At 39.8% G+C, this 19,094-nt stretch overlaps 2 protein-coding genes across 10 annotated transcripts in view; one reads left to right on the top strand and one right to left on the bottom strand.

Moving 5' to 3' along the window:
* Positions 1 to 4,982, bottom strand: part of relch (RAB11 binding and LisH domain, coiled-coil and HEAT repeat containing) — a 36,044-nt gene extending 31,062 nt beyond the window's left edge. For all 7 annotated transcript variants that reach the window (XM_075452827.1, XM_075452828.1, XM_075452830.1 and 4 more), the window contains exon 1: positions 4,456 to 4,982. In XM_075452827.1, the coding sequence (XP_075308942.1) occupies positions 4,456 to 4,909 (454 nt within the window). In that variant the 5' untranslated portion in view covers positions 4,910 to 4,982. The remainder of the gene's footprint in view (positions 1 to 4,455) is intronic.
* Positions 4,062 to 18,632, top strand: pign (phosphatidylinositol glycan anchor biosynthesis, class N). Of its 3 annotated transcripts, none has more exons than XM_075452836.1 (29): positions 4,062 to 5,680; positions 6,121 to 6,363; positions 6,506 to 6,627; positions 6,780 to 6,878; positions 7,075 to 7,181; positions 7,501 to 7,625; positions 7,736 to 7,866; positions 7,963 to 8,082; positions 8,189 to 8,229; positions 8,358 to 8,417; positions 8,573 to 8,665; positions 8,812 to 8,867; positions 9,193 to 9,271; positions 9,529 to 9,711; positions 9,818 to 9,957; positions 10,325 to 10,424; positions 10,552 to 10,644; positions 11,816 to 11,907; positions 13,493 to 13,598; positions 13,694 to 13,802; positions 13,987 to 14,089; positions 14,196 to 14,298; positions 15,026 to 15,112; positions 15,332 to 15,387; positions 16,218 to 16,293; positions 16,572 to 16,645; positions 16,914 to 16,956; positions 17,088 to 17,140; positions 17,310 to 18,632. In XM_075452836.1, the coding sequence occupies exons 2-29, from the start codon at positions 6,137 to 6,139 to the stop codon at positions 17,431 to 17,433; spliced, it is 2,802 nt and encodes a 933-aa protein (XP_075308951.1). In that variant the 5' UTR covers positions 4,062 to 5,680; positions 6,121 to 6,136; the 3' UTR covers positions 17,434 to 18,632. The 3 variants fall into 3 exon arrangements, with proteins under 3 accessions (XP_075308951.1, XP_075308949.1, XP_075308952.1); XM_075452834.1 differs by having other exon boundaries at positions 6,099 to 6,363; XM_075452837.1 differs by lacking the exons at positions 16,218 to 16,293; positions 16,572 to 16,645; positions 16,914 to 16,956; positions 17,088 to 17,140; positions 17,310 to 18,632 and adding an exon at positions 15,986 to 16,196 and having other exon boundaries at positions 6,099 to 6,363.
* The last annotated feature ends 462 nt before the right edge of the window (positions 18,633 to 19,094 follow it).

Genomic DNA, 19,094 nt, shown 5'->3' with positions numbered 1-19,094 from the left:
AAGATAACAACAATTTTGTGTGACTGAACAAATATGATTCACAAACATGCATTTCGGATGTGTAGGATATTAAAAGGTCCATATCAATTTTTTCCCCCCACAGAATAACATAGTTTCTATAGATTTTTTTTTTTGCTCTTCTTGCTCTATTTAGTAGAACCAAATGCCAACATACAGTTTTATTACAGTGCACTGCTGCTAAGATGCTTTCACACAGACAACATAAACCTGCACAAAACCACCTGTGTTTGCACACACACACACATGCTGGAGGCTTGCCAGTACAATATCAACAATATCATTTATCACATTCTCACAGAGTACCAACTCCCTGCCCCCTGACAGAAAAGGATGGGAAGTCCCGAGATCGCATAAAAGATGTGGCACACTCATAGGAAATGCAACTAAATGGCAGGGGTGTGCCAATCCACTGGCTATTTATCATTATTGGTTGATATCCATTTTAAATAGTTTCATTGGATTCCCTCTTTAAGTTAAGAGGGCTCCATCTCATTTCTTTAGAAACTAATGTTCTATCAAGCTGCACCAGGTATACTTAACAACCAGGGCCAGCAGTTAACACACTTTTGAGTGAAGCATAAATGAGAATCTTTGCACTTTTCTGATGTCGGCTCTACCGCTGCAACAACACAATGAAGCGGATGTCAACAGTAAAACAAGCAACACTGAACAAATGCAGGAGCATCTTTGCAGAGATGAGCAGCATGCACGGATCGAGAGAAACTAACCTTCTCTGAAAAAAAAATACTGTTAGAGTAATAAAAGCTTCCTCACAAATGTGAATCCACCGAAAGCAACGTCTCAAAGTTCGGGCCAAGATGGTGGGTTTTTTTAAAAATCTTTTATTAAAGTTAATATGAAATTTTAATGAGAATAGTTTCATATGTCATTTTATTAGGGCTAGCACTGTGGCCTCATAGCAAGAGGGTTCCAGGTTCGATTCCCGGCTGGGGCCTTTCTGTGTGGAGTTTGCATGTTCTCCACGGGAATGCATGGGTTCTCTCCGGGTACTCCGGCTTCCTCCCACCGCCCAAAAGCATGCATGTTAGGTTCATTGTGGACTCTAAATTGTCCCTAGGAGTGAGTGTGAGCGTGGATGGTTGTTTGTCTCGTTTGTCTCTGTGTGGCCCTGTGATGGACTGGCGACCTGTCCAGGGTGAACCCCGTCTCTTGCCCAAAGACTGCTGGGATAGGCTCCAGCCCCCCCGAGACCCTAAATTGGATTAAGCGGGTAGAGAAAATGGATGGATGGATATGAGGGCCTTAATGACTATGCAAGTCATAGTATTTTCAGTCATAGGTTTAGCTTTTAAAAATTTTTAAAAAAAGAATGGATGAATGAGATTGAGTTATTGTTGTTCTGCATTCCATTTCACGAAGATGCTTCCATTTGGTTTTATGTTACCAATCAAGTGCATCCCTCTTCAAAGCCTAAACTCACTTTCTGCCAGTTCAGCTTTGCAGCTCTGATAAGATGATGGAAACATAAGCTGTACTTTCCCTTTGATTTAAAGGAGTCTGATCGGGAACTTAAGCAAATAGACAAACAAATAAATACATGAATGTATGAATGAATGCATAAACACATTTTCCAACTTCAGTGACCAGTTGTGCTGAATAACCTTTATCACAACAACAATGACCACAATAGTTGGGGAAATAGTTTTATCATGTATTTTCATGCACTTGTATCTGTCTACAACAACAAACAGACATTGAATTTCTTGTGATGAAACCACATAAAATTCAGAAATATGCCAGCTTACTGTAAATCCAGTGTGGAACAATTAACATGCCGTCCCTAAACTCTGTCATATGACCAAATAACTACCCGACTATCCAATGATGGGGAAGAGATTATCATTCGTGCCACCTTGCTGCGAATTAACAAAGTGGTGGGAGATGTCTTGCTGTGTCATGTGGCCAAGAGCAACAGCTGCAGTTGCAGCAGCGATTATGAACCATGAACACTGTCACTGCAGTATACTGCTTACAGCGTACAGGCACAGGCTTTGTATTCATTTCAGCTTACATTTTGCATTTTATGTGGTACAAGATGATAACATGGATATTTATCAGAGAACTCAGGACCACATCAGACAATGTTAGAAAGAAAAAAACAAAACAAAACACAATTTTTAACACTATATGGATTGAGCATAGTAAAGCAAATTAACATCAAATGATGGATCATTCTTTCATTCCTCGACAACTCAAAGGTTACCATGCCAACACGTCACAACATGTTATACATTCTAATCATAAGTTGCGACCATGCCATGGACTTTTTCTAACACCTTCACACATAAGTCACACATAAGTCTATATAATTTCCAAATGGTTACATTATTTATAATCTAGATTCTTTAGAGTTTTCACTCTCTAAGACTTTTTATTGAATATGATGGTTTCATTTGAAAAGAGAAACTTGTATTAACAGCCAGCTGCTGTTTCAACTACAGAGGACGACAGACTTTGAAAGATATCATCCCCTCTTTAAGAACTTCAGACAAATGTCGGAATGTTACACTGTAATTGGGGAATCCTATAAACACAAGGAATACTCCATTGATCACGAGGTCTTGGCTATCAGATGGAGAAGAACAACTTGTCTACTATTATTATTTTTTCATTAATTTTTCCCCTTCTATAGTAGATCTGACTTTTCAGTTTCCTCTAAATTTCATCATTTTGTGTACCAACCCCAACCCTGTTTTCTCTGATATCCTGCTTGTGTAACCACCAGACCTGTACAACTAATGTGCACATCTTTGAATTTTTGTTTTATGTCATGGTTTCTAAAAAAAAAAAAAAAAAAAGACAACAAAATCACTTATTGAACTGTACGAGTGTGATTTTATTAACATGCAAGGGATACCAAGAATCTGAATAGCTGTCATCTGCGTTAACAAGCCGATGGCTGGTAACAAAGACCCTCTGCTTTATGGCAGGTCAGGTCATTGCTCACTGCTACAAATCATCTGATTTATAAACAATGTGCTCTCTTTCTTCAACATAGTCACCATATGCTTTGTTTCCAAAGACCGGAAAAGTGCAGAATTTCCAACAGTGAGAACGCATCTTCGAGACTCGCCGCTTCGCTGGCTTTGAACAACTTTCAATTAGAAATGCAGTGCCAATATTTTGTTATAATAAAGTGATTCATAAACTAAAACACTCACTTTAATCTGGGATTGTAGGGAGGACAAAGTGAAACAAATGACCCCGCACGTCACGACAACTAAAATGTAGCAGCAATTTGATTTCACTTTGCCTCAAATATGATAACACATACATTTTATTTTTCTCTGCTTGAAATTATAGTCCAGGAGGCGCTTCTCTCATCAAGCTCAAAGGACCACCTGTTTTCACAGGGACGAGTAAATAAATAAATATCCTATTTTTGACTACTTTTGAGTAGAGTAAAGCAAAAACAGTCGATTTATGTTAAGAGTGATGAAAATGGGGGTGTTCGTAGGGTGTGTGACTATCAATTTCTACCTGCATTGCTGTCCATCCAACTTTTTCCCTGCTTTCAAACTATATCAGCAGGATGAGTCATTTCCATATCCACATAAGCCAAAAGCTGATTTCTTCCAGTGCAATATTTCAAAATCAAGTTTATGCTGTTCCCTGAGCTCTACAGCAGGCTTTATTTGTGGATTGGGCAGGGATTGTGGTTACCAATTGCATGGCAAGCCAGTTTATGGGCCAATAACCTTCCTAGCCATCCTCAACTGCTTAAAAGTGGGTGAAGGTGCAACAGATTATGATTTTCAATAGTTGATACAGAGCAATATAACCATTTATTGTCCCCTTGAGCCAGATAATGAAGTTTCAAGGACCGATCAAAAGCTCTAATACATCCCTGTGTTGTCCAAAACAAGATAAGAACATTTCTGCTAACTATAGTCCCCTGTTAAAACTCAAATTTGCTTTCTGACATCTCACAACGTAAATACATACTTACAAAAGCAGGCTGTACAAGAATCCAGTTAATTTCTTACCTATATTTTCTATTTATCTCGCCGATTCTGATCTCTGACTTCACGGTGGTCTGAGAATAACGATTGTTTTCCTACAGTGCTCAGTTCAACCACAGGTCTGTCACGATATCACGCATTTCCCCCCAAGAGCAATCTTCTTCCAGCAAGCTGACATTATGCTATGGCCTAGTCACATTTCTGTGATTCCCTGGTGCTCTGTTCTAGCTGCCAAGACCGCTGACCCACAAAACCCGTTTGATGACTGCGGCCCTCGAGCGGTAGGGCACGAGCAGCAAGCTGATACCTCAAGATCAATTGACTTCTAAAAAAAAAAAAAACGTTTTAAGCTAACGTTAGCCAACTAATGGGTTATCTTTGTGCAAAACCACATTAAATACAAAGCGTGCGACTTTCACTTGTAGCATCGAGAGCAGCTAACGTCACTTACTCAGTGGTCCTCCGGGTCCGAGTACCTGGTCTTTGGCAGGTGGAGTGCCGCTCTGTCGCTCGAAGTTGCCAGGGTTGGAGAAATAATCTCTCAGCCGCGGAAGCTCTCTGCCTGCTTCCAACAGTTCAGTGTGAAACTCCAGGGCCGTTAGAATGTACTGGTCCCGTAACAGCTGAGCAGCTATGACATCCACAGATACTCGTGTATCGGTGCTGCCTGCCATAACGGAGGTGGCCGCGGCCGACACCGAGATGCCCTCAACGCTGGGGCTCGTCCGGTTGCTAGACAGCAGGAGCGTCGGGGGCTCGGCGTCTGCAGGCGGAGAGAAAGGATTGCCTGGCGGTGGTCCTGGCGCTCCGTCACTCGGGCTTCTCTCTGTGTCAACTGTTTCATTATGACGCCTTTCAGCTTCTTCTTCAGAATCGCTGAGATTAAACGGGTTGACCGACGCCATTTTTTCACTATAAAGATGTTTTAGCAACCTAAGCTAGCTAAGCTAATCAGACCCGCTTCTTCCTGAATGGATAGTGATGTAGGTGGCTTTTACGAGGAAAAGGAATAGGAGACTATGATTGGCTAAATTTGAGTTATGTTATCCCGAAGCCCGCCTCTTAAATGGGATACTGGAAAGTAATTGGATATTTCTGAGGGAACTGGGCAGGGCACGTTTAACAGATGATGGTTTATGCTGGCTAATATATTGTAAAAAAAAAAAAAAAAAGGTTATGTAATGACGGTGTCCAGTTAGACTATACCATAATTCAAATAGTCAAATAACAAGTTAATTTATTCAATATTATAATGTTTTCAAAGAGAAAACCTACTGGGAAACAAAATGTTGTTTAACTACAATACCCACAATCCAACTGTAAAGCATATGCGTCTACAGTTAACGTCAAAATCACAACAAGGAAGTGGATGCTCGTGGTGTCTGTATTTCTAGTAGTAATCTTATTAGAAAGAGTGGCAGTTGGTTTTGTAAAAGCATCCTCTTATAGATTTCGTTGATCTTGTTTGGAGCAACAGAACTTCAACCTGCTGGTTCTCTGGATGTATATTGGGTACGATTAGATTAAATTGAATGAAGCTAAAAGCCTGTGAATGTGTCTAACAAATGAATGGGCAAACTGTTTGATCGTGATAGATAGGTGCGCCCTCCCATTCGGTCTCTAACTAGACACCATTCCCCGTTTTTGTGTTCAGGTCCTATTGAGGCCACACTCAGGTAAGGCGACTTTTTGCATGGTCAAATATGTAACTGATTTTGTAATAGAATAGAATAGAAGAAATAGAAATAGAAATAGAAAATTACTTTATTTATAAGTAAGTCTCCCTTGTTAAAAATGCTGTTAGTATGATGACACAATTGCCATCAAAATGTGCCGAAATTAAGTATGACATTATCTTTTGGCAAATGGCATATGGTGAACAGATTAGTCCTGTCCCTAAGCAGCCTTTCCATGACACATGCTTTGGCTTAACCACTGTTACATTAAAGCTAGTATCTCCTCTGTCTGACTGTCGTAATCTTAAATGTAAAGCCAGACTGTACAACTGTCTGGACGTGTCATTTAATTCTGTCTTTATTTTTTCTGTCTTCTTACTTTTATCTTCAAATGAAATCTTCCTACCGCCATCTAAAGCATCTTCACGGTTGTCCTTCAGAACCAGTGACTCAAAAATGAGGATGATCACCTTTTTTCTGGTTGGGCTGACAGTCCACGTGGTCTTCTTCCTATCCATCTTCGACATCTACTTCACATCGCCGTTGGTTCATGGCATGACACCACAGTCCACGCCGCTGGCACCCCCGGCCTCCAGACTGTTGCTGGTGGTGGCAGATGGCCTCAGAGCTGACAGTCTCTTCACCCTGCTCCCCGACGGCTCATCTAGGACTCCGTACCTGAGGTCAGGAAACCTTTCAAAAACCTTTTTGTTTGTAAGTTCATTAATTTGTTCAGCAGGGGAAATGGTATGTATTTACTTTTTAATGTATTATCTTAAGTGTGCGAGACACGTGAACACCTGTTTGTCTGTTTGCCACATTCAGGAGTGTAATAGAGGAGACTGGTACCTGGGGTGTGTCACATACACGCGTGCCTACTGAGTCTCGGCCCGGTCATGTTGCCCTCATCGCAGGCTTCTATGAGGATGTCAGTGCGGTCGCAAAAGGTGAGTGCATGTATTGGTTTCTTTATACAGAGTCTGCTATTGTAATGATCAAAATAGGTTTCAGTCTCATCCGCTTCTCAATGTGTCTTTATGGGATTATACTGTTGGGGTTCTTTGCAATAGCAGCTGACTTTTCTTGTGCATATTTTCAGGCTGGAAGGAGAACCCTGTCGAGTTTGATTCAGTGTTTAATGAGAGCAGATACACCTGGAGCTGGGGAAGCCCTGATATCTTGCCTATGTTTGCCAAAGGTACACATGCATACACACACTCCCGAACATCAGCCACCGAACCACTAACCTAGTGATCTTAAAAAAAAAAAAAAAAAACATGTCACAGATATTGACTGAATGTAGTGGAAATAAAAATTTAAGCTTGGTGTGATTGTTATTATTTGTTATCATAACTTTATAAATGTATCTCTATAAATGAATTGGGTGCGTCCAGGTGCCAGTGGAGACCATGTTTACACCCACACATATCCAGCTGAGGAAGAGGACTTCGCCTCCACAGATGCTTCCAGGCTGGACAGCTGGGTGTTTACGCAAGTCAAAGTACGGTTCCTGGAATAATGACCATCTATTGATTCTCTAATCTATCGATAGCAATTAAGTCAGCTTTGTAAAAACAAATTGGAAAATTGACTTGCTAATGTAAAGCGCACTTGTATCTGATGCTTGTGGTATTTGTTCTCAAATGATTAATTCTCTTAAATGTGAAGCCATTTTTAGTTGATATGGAAGGCCACTGCGTTTCTAAGCTTTACTGCAAAACAGAACTGTGCCGTAACGTAAGATTTTGTTGCTGCTATGAGTGAGGTTTTGATGTTTTTTTAGAGAAAAAAAATCAAACAATAATCTATCTTTCCAACAGTCCTTATTTCAGTCAGCAAAGTCTAACTCCACCCTGAAGGCCAGTCTACTCGAGGATAAGAATGTATTCTTCTTGCATTTGCTTGGCATTGACACGAACGGACATGCTCATAGACCGATGTCGCAGTGAGTAGGCTACTTTGGATCTGGATTTTTCTCTTCTCAGAATCGTCCAAGTCAGCATTCATTAACAAGCAAGGTGATGTCTCTCTCTTGTATTTCGTCTTTTTTTGCAGGGAATACCAAGACAACATTGCCCTCGTAGACCTGGGTGTAGCTGAGCTGGTGTCTGTTGTCGAGGACTTTTTTGGTCATGATGGCAGGACGGCATATGTGTTTACCTCTGATCATGGCATGACAAACTGGGGTAAGGGTTGTTTGTGTGAAATACTTCAAAAAAGGCATAGAAATCACTGCCGTTTCATTTTTCTATCTTGGCATGCTTGCGTGCATGTGCTTACAGGCTCCCATGGTGCAGGCCATGCATCTGAGACACTCACCCCTTTGGTGGTGTGGGGAGCTGGAGTTAATAATGCCCAGAGAGTCACAGAGCCCCAACTGTATAAGGATGGATACCTTCAAGGTACACGAGCTGCCACTTTTAAGATCAAGATTATCCTCCAGGTTTTACACCAAATGTCTGATGGACTTTTTGCTGTTGTCCATATTTGTTCTGCTGCTTCTCTTAGATTGGAAATTGGAACACATTCGTAGAGTTGATGTCAATCAGGTAAGGATCACCAAAAAAAAAAAAAAAGCCCCTTTGAAAGATGAGCACCACTAATTCCCACATGTCTAAAAGGTGCACTGTTTATAATAAGGCTTTGGTGTTTTATTTTTATTCTATCTAATTTTCAGGCAGACATTGCTCCACTCATGGCTTCTCTCATCGGTCTGCCCATCCCTGTCAACTCGGTTGTAAGTCGGTGGATAAACTAAGGATGAATAGATATTCTAATAGTTTTCATTTTTAAAGAAAAAATATTTTTTTGCAAACAGATGTTATGTGTAATACAGTGTTCCCAAAGTAACACAGTACGTACATTGACATATCATGATTTGTGTCCGTTCAGGGTGTGTTACCGCTCCTCTACCTTAACAACAGTGACCAGTTCAAGGCAGAAAGCATGTACATGAATGCTATTCAAGTACTGGAGCAGTTCAAGGTATCGCATTAAGATTTTCTGCTATGCAGTAGATATTGACGAGCAACTGTTCTTTGTTGGTAACTTTTTACATAAAGTCATGTGTAACACTGCGTGATGTTGTTATTAATTACACTAAATCAGCTATTTTTTTTTATTTTTTACAGGTGAAAATGGACCAGAAAAAGGAGACAACTTTGCCTTTTCTCTTTACACCATACCAGTAAGAAGACAAATGAAAATTGATGACCTCTGCTAACAGGAAATGAGTTAGGAAGATGAAATGACTTTCATGGCCATGTTTACTGAGGAGTTCTCAAATTAAAGTGAAGAAAACTTTCAAAGTACCTGAGAAAGGAGTTTACAATAATTCTCCCAAATTTTTAAGGAAAATTAAGCCAGGTCAATGCATTATTTAGATTAGCTTTTGTGGGTGGAAATGTATGAAGACAAGGGTTGCCCTCTTAGCTGGTCGGCGCGTTCCAGACAACTTTCAAATACCATTTGACACACTTCACCTGTATTACTTTGTTTCTCCGTATTTCCAGACTCCTGACTGAGTCAAAACAAGGAGAACTCACACGCAAAGTCCGGATACTGATTCAACTAGAGAAGTACAATGAGGCTGTAAGTATCAAAGGAAAGGTTCGTCTCCAGTTTATTGGTGAATTAATATCGGAACAAGTGAAATTTGTTTTAGATTTGTTCCGGATACTCTTAACACGTCAACCTGACGTTTTTTAACCTGCCGCTTCCAGGTACAAACATTTAGCAGTAAACTTGAGTGTAATGGAAAACTGATTATTCACATGGTTTTATGCCACGTTTTATTTTTTTTTTACCAAAGCGTTACATGTGATTTTGCCTCTTCTCTGTCCCGTCAGATCTCTGTGTCCCAGTCTCTGATATCCCTTTCTCTGGAAGGACTGGTTTACTACCACACCTATGACAGGTTCTTTTTGGGTTGCAGCGTGGTGCTGGGATTTGTAGGCTGGACCTCATACGTCATCTTAGTCATTCTGAGAACTCACGCTAGCCTCAACAGACATCCAAATCTCACTAAACAGGTTGGTATGGGGGTGTGTAATCTCCTTTTTAGATTCATTCCACCAAGACTTGCTAATGAAACTTGAAAGTCTTGTTAAGTTGATGTCAAATCTCCTGTGTGTGCAGATTTCCAGTCCTAATTTGGCGAGGCTGTGCACATGTGTGGCAGTGGTAATCACCACGTTCCTGCTTGTCCAAAGAAGCCCTGTTACTTACTATGTTTACTGCCTGCTGCCCATCCCTGTGTGGTATTCCGTTTTTAAAGAGTGAGTAAAATGTAACTAAATGACAACATGACATATGTCTGCAAACATAGATTATGCTGTGGAGCTGTAATATTAGCAGATTTGTGTATGAAGCTGTTTAAAATGATGGGGGTAGTCACACATAGGATTTGAAAACACATCTGCAGAGTTAATGAAAATGGCAGCTTTTCTTTGCGTCTCATTTACATCACAGACACATGCTCGCCCGGCCGAGGCCATAGAGATGATAATTAGGTTCTTTGAAGTGATATTTCCATTCACGTGTCTTGTCTGTGAATGGTTAGGGCTGGCCTCGCCACATTTGTCACTTTTCGTTCTTTTATCACAGGTAAAAACAGCCAAACCTTTTTTCTATGATCCATTTTAGGTCTGGCGCTCTAACAGATTTGATCCGGTCCGCCCCCACTCTGCCGCTTTGGAAATGTTTTGGCTATTTTGTGCTGGTGGCATTTGGGATTGAGCTGCTGGTAGGTGTCTTTAAAGCATTACAGTTAAAGACATATTTCTGTTGCAGTGAACAATCGCAAGATAAGTTTTTAGGGTTTATGTGAACACACCTCCAGCTGCTATTTCATGTGACTTTGCTGCCCTCAGGTGGTGAGTTTCTTCCACCGCGCCATGCTGACTGTAGGCCTGGCTGTCCTCTCTCTGTGGCCCCTCCTGTCAGGACTTTTTGGCAAGGCCAAGGTAATTACCCAATAGATCATTTTCCTAGAGTCGCATTGACCCTGGAAAATTCACGCTATGTTTAATTTTTTAGTTTCATGGTTATGGAAAACAGTGTCTCCGTTCAGGAAGTTTTCCAATATAATGAGGGGTTTTCTTTTTAAAGGAAAAATGAACACACAACCAAATCTCCCTGATCATAACTGCAAAATGTTGCAGTTATCAAAGCTATATTCGGTCCCTTTAATTATTCTTAAATGTTCTTTTCCAAATGATACTACATGATTTTGGCCCTTTTTTTTATTATTTTTTTTTTATTACTATTTAATCCTGTACTCTCATGATGTCATACATTTATTGATCTTTTCTTTCTCAAAACAATGCATTCTTATTGAGAAGAATTTAGTTTTGATTACAGAAGTCACAACAAAGCTAATTATCTAAACTTTTGCAGTGACTTAATGCATTTAGCTACTGATATAAAACATAGATGGTAGAGGTGCTAACGTATGTACAGTGAAACATGATATTTCACTTCTAGGTCATGTCACAAATTTCTATCTGAAATGAAATACGTTTTTAAGATCTAGGTCCTTACTCAGCGGGTTCATTCATTTTTGTAATAATGAATTAAAAGGGATGTGGGTTTTTACAGTAGATCTTAATTTTGAGACATTTCACCTTCCAAATTTTTGAAATAATCACAAAAAATTCATCCGCACCTCTGAGAGAGGCTAAAGAGGCTGCTTTTCCCCCTACATGGTGGGGGCGCAAAATCTGATAGGACACCAATTCATGGGGATTTCCTATTTGTGTGTGTGTGTGTGTGTGTGTGTGTGTGTGTGTGTGTGTGTGTGTGTGTGTGTGTGTGTGTGTGTGTGTGTGTGTGTGTGTGTGTGTGTGTGCGCGCGCGCGTGTGTGCGTGTATGTGTGTGTGAGAGAGAGAGAGATAAAATTTTAACTTTTAACTTCAAAAGGATAAATATCCCAAACCTCCACACGGAATCACTTGATATAGTTTGTTAGGAGGTGTACAGAAAACCATGGCAACATGGCTGACATGTACTTGTCAGCCATGTTGCAGTGTATGTATGTGTTGTGTTTCAAGAATTTATTGATTTTGACCAATGTTTATAGTAGACTTGGACCATGATCATTACTGTTAGCAGCTATCTTTTTTTTTTCTGCACAGTTCCGTTCATTGAGCTGGTTTCTGGGCTGTCTTTGTCTGTCTGCTTTCCCCTTGATGCCGGTTGTGGGTAGAGAGCCTAACCTACATCTGGTGTAAGTACTTCCTTTATTTGCTTACATTTAGCAGAATATTTGCCACAGTGTCCCATTCGTGACAACTCTCAGAAATGACACTCGGGTCAGGTCAGGTCAGAGTAATAAGGCAATATTTCATAGAAAAATAGTGAGAAGTAAAAAGAGGGTACAAGGAGAAAGTTGAGAAACTCTTAAAGGAAAGTACCGCTGGGGAGAGGTACTGAAACACTGACTGGCCTCCCAAATAATAACCACTTAGCATCATCACATATTGGTACTAAAGCCTCTGTGAACATGGCGGAGAACCTCAGGTAATTCTACTGCAGTTTGAGAGAGAAGTAAAAGCTAATAGCTTGGCTCACCCCAGTGTCACCGACCAAGCTAGACTTGGAGATGCGGTGAGCAAAGGTGGAACTTGTGCTGAGGGGGATGAACGCAAACATAGAACCAGGGTCTGACCAGATCTGTGGGCAGATGCTGAAGACCTGCCACAGCCAGCTGACTGATGTTTTCTGGCATCTCTTTAAGCACTCCCTACCAGAAACATGCAACTCCGTTACTCCAGAAATTCTCAATAGTTGGTCCTGTGGCCAAAAAGAGCAATTCCATCTGTGGCTTCATTGGCTTGTGGCATTAACATCCCTGGTCATAAGAGGCTTTGAAAGGGTCCTTTTGCCCAGCTTCAGGAGGTCATTATACATGCCGAGCCATGCCAGTTTGCATACAAATAACCAAGGGTTGTGGACAATGTTGTAATAAACGCTGCTGTATAGCACCTATAGCTATCTTGAGAGGCCTGAATCACTGGTCTTGACTTTTCTTTGTGGATTGCTTTTGCGCCTTCAACACCATTCAACCTCACTTAATTGGAAGAAAACTCTGAATGCATGTCAATCTACACCTGAACCTCTGGATTCCATCAGTCCTTACAGATGGATGCCAGAGAATAGTCAAAGGTCAGTTCAGTTAATCTAAGAAGCTCCACAACGCTCTGTAATGTGACAGGTTTTCAACGCATTGTACACAAATGACTGAAGGAGCACTAAGCCAAGAATAAAATACTCCGACTCTGTACTCATAAATACCACCTACTCATAGGCGCTGTTACAATATCAGATAGACATTTTTGCACTCACCTTTCAACCAAACAGTGTAGTAATTTTCTCAAAGTGTCAGCAGTGGCTCTTTTTTCATGTTCACTAGTTTGACCCGACACCTTTTTACAAATGTTTAATTGAACCGGTATAACATTTTATTCAACCTGCTTCAGATCACGTCCCGTTGTCGATCGCAACTCACTAAGCAAAATCATAATAATGAGTTGTAAAATAACGGGTCTGTAGCAGGAAGTACTTATGACATAAGGACTAAACCTAAAGGTAACACAAATAATCTCACTCACCCCTCACACCATGTACAGCCTCAGGCCAGAGATACAGATCACTAACATTCAGGACTTAAAGAACGTTTTGTGGAGGCAGATAATCTATATAAACTAATATTAAAGACGGGAGCTTTACACACCATACATGTGGATGCATAAAGCTGTGGACCTTTAAAGTGCCTTTTAACACACACTAACATGTGATGTTTGCTCACTCAGCACCTGTGCGGGTCTGCTTACCTTCTTCACTTCAGCCTGTTACCTCTGGTCATCCCGACAGAAGACGCCACTGCACCTCAGCGACAGGCAGCAGTTTTTCACTCAGGTACACACAAAGCATGTTTTTTTTGTGTGTTGGGTGTTTGTGGCATAATGTCTAGTGCTAAATTTGCTTTAAGTGATTTCTGTCAATTTCTACAGATGCTCCATGTGGCTGTGTGTGCATGCGTGCCGTCCCTCACACACTCCAGCCTGCAACAGAAACAGGGCCTACCCCTTGTTAATCAGATCATCAGCTGGAGCACATTAGGTAGGTGGATAGAGGTGAGCTGCCTGTGTTCAACACTGCAGAAATTCCAGTAGAGGTTCTTGTTATATTACCGTGTAGTTAACTTTTTCTGTATTTATTGGATGCTAAAGCCATGAGTGAAATTATGTAAAAACCAGTTGCATTTGTCCTCCTGGAACTACTGCCCTCTCTCCTCTTTTCTCAGCATCTTCGATATTCATTCCTTTGCTGAGCTCGACGCGTCTTTTCCATCGACTCCTTAGCATATTCTTGTCTCTTACATCCACATACCTCTTGCTCAGCACTGGGTAAGACAACGCACACATCGACACTTCAAATTAGGTCTTGTGCAGAGTTTTACCACAGCAGCAAGTTCATGAAATATGTCTAACGTTTCTGTTTTCTCCCAACTAGGTCAGAGGCCTTGTTTCCTCCCGTGTTATCTTGGTTAATGTTTGTGTGGATCAACATTGAGCAGGAGGCCTTGCTCGCTCAAGGTGCCTCTGGCAGACAAGAGGTAGATGTTTGTTGTTAGAAAAAAATAAAAATAAATCAAATGTTGAAAGTGGGACATTTTACGATTTAATGAAAAATATTAGCTCATCTTGAATTTGATGGTAGCTACACATCTCAAAGTCTTGAAACCAATCCTGTAACAAAAGGGAAGCCGAATGAGAACAGCTATCGCTAGTGTCACATTTTTACACTTATTTGTTCCTGTGAAAAGTCGTGTCAAGTTTTAAAAGTGATTTTTGGTCAAACATCACACCAAGCCTTTCTAAAGGAGATTCATGTACAAAGTTAATGGCCAAAAAGCTCATATAAAGAGTCTCATTGTTGAAAGACCTGCTCCTAGATTCATCAGTGCATTGACGTAATTTAAGCAGTCCAGCAGGTGCTTCAATGAATCTTTAGTTTTAATTTTATGGACAGAGAGATTTGGATATCAGCTGCAAAGCAATGAAGATGAGTATTATTTCTACTTAAAGTGGACCCTGAAGGGAACGTATAGGAGCGTGACAGGGCCCAGAATGGAGCCTTGAAGAACTGCACATGTAAATAAGCTGAAAAGTACTTGTTTATCTAGACTGAGACACTTCTTCAAAACAAGGGGTGCACTCATGACTGCACGCTGTAATTGATGAGCTGGGTTTACAGGTAGCTCTCCATGGTGATCATTATTGGTTTTTTTTTTTGCCTTAGAGCGGATTTATCGGCATGTGTGTGCGTCTGCTTTCTTTCAGTTGTCCACAATTGATTTCTCAGCAAACATCGACATCACCAAGATCCGACAACTGAAGTTGGATGACATTAGAAGATCGTATTTTTTTGTATCCTTCTTATGAGAACATGAAAAAAATGTGCCGTGGCTAAAGCAGAAAAAAATACCCAACTGGCACCAGAGGAAACTTTTTAGTCTACAGGTGCTGCTTAGAATAAACTTTACCCAGAAAGAACTGTTTTAGCATTTTAACATCGCCTATTTGAAACATTCAATTACAAAAACATTGACATTGTTTCAGGTCTTTCCTTGACTACATTTTCTTTAGGTATTTTTCATAATAACAGCTTTCTTTGGCACAGGGAATATAGCATCCATTAATAGGTAAGGTTAGACTTTCATTCATGTGTTTGTTTGTGTACATGAATCTCCTGTTGAAGTGTGTGGTAAAAGGCAGGAAGTTGTGTTTGGCCTCAGTTAGAAGGGTGTTTTAACTTCCTTTATGCAAAAAAGTACTGGGTAAAATTAGAAGTACTTATTCAAATTATCTGCCAATGTAAAAGTGAAAATGTACAGGCTCTGAAATAAAGTTCGAGAAAAAAAGCTAAAAACTTTAGTCGTTAATCGAATTTTACATCATAATATAATTTTAATACTCTCAAAGCTAACCAACTTTACATATAATAAAAACAATATACACTGAATACTGTCATAATGCGTATGATATGATCATTCTTACAGACAAAAACTTTGAACAGTTCACCAAAAGGCCACAGTCTTGGCATAGACATTACATTTAAGTGTCCCTCTTCTTTGTTCAGTCATGTTATATTATGACTTCCTCATACTGTATGTCGGTTTATTACCGATGGATACACCAAATTATGATGAGAAGGTGCACAATGAAGCAAATTAAGCAAGCTAATTCTAAATAATTCCCATCAGATGAGTTGCAACTAAACTGACAAGCCTCTTTTTACAGTGTAAGGATTAAAAAGGACTCATTTTGGTGCGACAGTGCAGCAGGTAAAAGTAACAAAGCATCCAAAATAGTACTCAAATGAAAAAACACTAATATCTGAAGATTCTGTTCAAGTATAGCAATGAAGTGTTTAACCTTGTCCTCCAAGAGAACTTTTCTACTCTGAACATGTAGATTCACGGCCTGGTTTTGTCCATTGTTACTAACTCTACTTCCTTCTCCTTTTGTCTAGTTTTGATCCGGCCTCTGTTTATTGTTTCCTCACTGTTTTCAACCCTTTTATCATGGGAGGTCTTATGATGTGGAAGGTACTGTACCTTAAGCTTACTTTTTATATATATATATATATATATATATATATATATATATATATATATATATATATATATATTCTTTTGTTATATACCGTGTTTCCAATTGGGAGAGTTTATCTTGCAGACCCAAATTAAATCTATTCTATATGAATTGTGTTGGACACATGCTTAAAAACGTTTTAATCTTCCTGTCTTGCTCTCTTTGTCAATAGCGTTAATGTTGTCGGGACTTAGTTGAATTTAGACATTAAAATGGTCTTTTTTTCCTCCAGGTTATCATACCGTTCATCATAGTAATGTGTACATTTGAGACCATCCAAGTGGCAACACAGCTCTCATCAAGAAGGTAATCTGTTCCTGCTGCCTTTAAAAAAAAGACAGCAGTTCACATTTCTTTAACTGTTACTCAGGCATATCTCTTAAACCATTAGTCAACTCAAATAACATGAGTTAGTGATCCAGTATGAGCAAAGTTCCCCCTTTTGAAACGTAAAGATGGTATGAACTGACTGTCCGTGGTGGGCCTGAAGTACACAGGCGTTATAGTGGATGCAAGATATTGATTTTAACGTGTCCATACCTTTGCATGTTTGTCTCTCATTATTCTTTTTCAGTTTGTTCCTCATTGTCTTAGTGATCTCTGATGTGATGGCTCTGGTAAGGCATTTTCTGTCACTTTCAAATTTCTCGTTTAATGTTGGGTTAAGATGCGTTGCAGTAATCTTTGATGAAGGATTTTTTTTCTGCTACTCAATATACATTTTTAACTCGCCCCTCCTCCTCCTCAGCATTTTTTCTTCATGGTGCAAGACTACGGCAGCTGGTTGGACATTGGCACAAGGTACGCTAACTTGGAAACACACAGTTATGTTATTAATTTGGAATTGATTAGCACATAGTCATACACACACACACTGGTCTTCCTCTCCCTCCTTGTGCTCTTGTTTGATGGATCTGCAATACATATATTTACACGTGAACTTGTCTAACTTTTTTTTTATCTGTTGCAGCATCAGCCATTATGTGATAGTGATGTCAATGACAATCTTCCTGATGCTGCTCAGTGTGGTCACACACGTTCTCACATCAAAAAGACTCATCCTGTGGAGGAAACTAAAGATGCACTTTCCATAAATAAACACGCGTTTGACTTTAAGGATGGTTACAACTATTTAATATTTATCTTATTTTAAAGATATGTTGTTTTGTTTCACTGCATCGTTTTTTTAAAGATATAAATATATATATATATGTATGTGTGTGGGATATTGTGTGAGCACTATACACGCTGCACAGTACTATGAGATGGGGGCTTTAGCAGAGTCCTCTTAGACTTTTGGCTGTGCTGTTTTCATTGAAGTATTTTTTTACAACTTCCCTTTGTCTCTGTTTCAGGTGCACTTTCACATTAATCATTTATGAATTTGACGAAGGCTACTTTAATGTTTGACTGCACACTGAAGCCTTTGCCAAAGGTGTTAATGTATGATCCACTGAAGGGTAACTTCATTAACCCTTTAAGGGTGTAACACTATTTCCTGTAAAGGTACCCAAAATATGTAAAAGGAAAAGGTTTGTGACTACATCTGTGACATCAAAAATTTAGGAATGGAAGGGAAAATGTATGTGTTCACTAACTGTATTAAATCAGGTATTGTTGTACAATAGAAGAATTGCTGACTGTTGCCTATTTTAACATATTTAAACATGTAGACATTTGATCCTCTTTGAAATAGTCTATCAATAAATGAGATTAGCTCATAAAAAGGGTCAACTTGTTTTCATAATTTAGATCAAAGAAGCAGTTCTGTCACATTGCATAACTAAGCACACTTCAACAGATGAAATTAGAAGTTACAGATTAGGTGCAGCGATAAGACCCTCTTATAGGAGTGAAATGTGTCCCCTTGACATCAAAAGTGAGATGCACTAACAATAACTATATACAAAAGCCACATGTGTTTCCTGCTCACAAACTGGTATAAAGAGTATGCATACCCACAAAGTTTAAGTGTAGCAGAGAGAGGTGTGATAGATATCTTTAGAGATCGCCTTCAATGAATTTGGCTGTTTTGTAGCTTGGCAAAAACTTTGCTGATGATGTCACAGGGCATCAGCAGGTAACAGCTGAATTAGCTCAGTAGACAGCATGGAAAGGAACTCACAACCAACAGTTCAACCACTCAGGAGCAGAGACGCACATTCTTAGTACCATGTAACACTGTTACCTCTCTGTCTGTAGTTTCTGCCTGTCCATATAGTTTTGTAGAGAGGAACTGAATAGAGAGGTTTGTTTTCTGCAGTCATGTCTCAGGAAATAAATGTTAAATTTTTTGAGTATGCATTCTTGTCAGCACTCCAAGTTTGTCCATTTTATCTGCCAGTGATCTCACTCTTCCCATGATGATCAAGGAAAGTACTTCCTCCTCCTTTCTCTCCATTTTTTCCCCACTCTGCATCCTCAGCATCTCCTTTTCAGCCAGTCTGGTTTAGGTATTACAAGAATTACTTGGGCTTTGGAAAGCTCAATCAACGGCTCCAACATGAGAACATCTTTTCTCATCGCCATGGCTGTGCATCATAACCGATATCAAAATTGGCAGAGTTTGCAGCAGAAATCATTCTAGCAGCACATCCAATCTGTGTTTTCACAGAAAAACGCTCAAGAAGTTGCAAAGACAGACACATTGTGTTCAGAGCTACCACTAGAGCGGCGCCATTCTGGAACTCTTTGATGAGACTATAAAGAAACCGAATAATTAAAGATCCTTTTGAATTTTCAGGCAAAGAGCTGA

Source organism: Odontesthes bonariensis, chromosome 20 (assembly GCF_027942865.1).
Source record: "Odontesthes bonariensis isolate fOdoBon6 chromosome 20, fOdoBon6.hap1, whole genome shotgun sequence".
Classification (NCBI taxonomy): Eukaryota; Metazoa; Chordata; class Actinopteri; order Atheriniformes; family Atherinopsidae; genus Odontesthes; species Odontesthes bonariensis.
This window is presented reverse-complemented; position numbering and strand designations above follow the sequence as displayed.

Coding starts and splice junctions, on each gene's coding strand:
- pign (XM_075452836.1), top strand. CDS start 6,137: ATGAGGATGATCACCTTTTTTCTGGTTGGGCTGACAGTCCACGTGGTC. Junction 8,418..8,572: donor CCATCCCTGTCAACTCGGTT/GTAAGTCGGTGG, acceptor GTGTCCGTTCAG/GGTGTGTTACCGCTCCTCTA. Junction 9,958..10,324: donor TGGTATTCCGTTTTTAAAGA/GTGAGTAAAATG, acceptor GATCCATTTTAG/GTCTGGCGCTCTAACAGATT.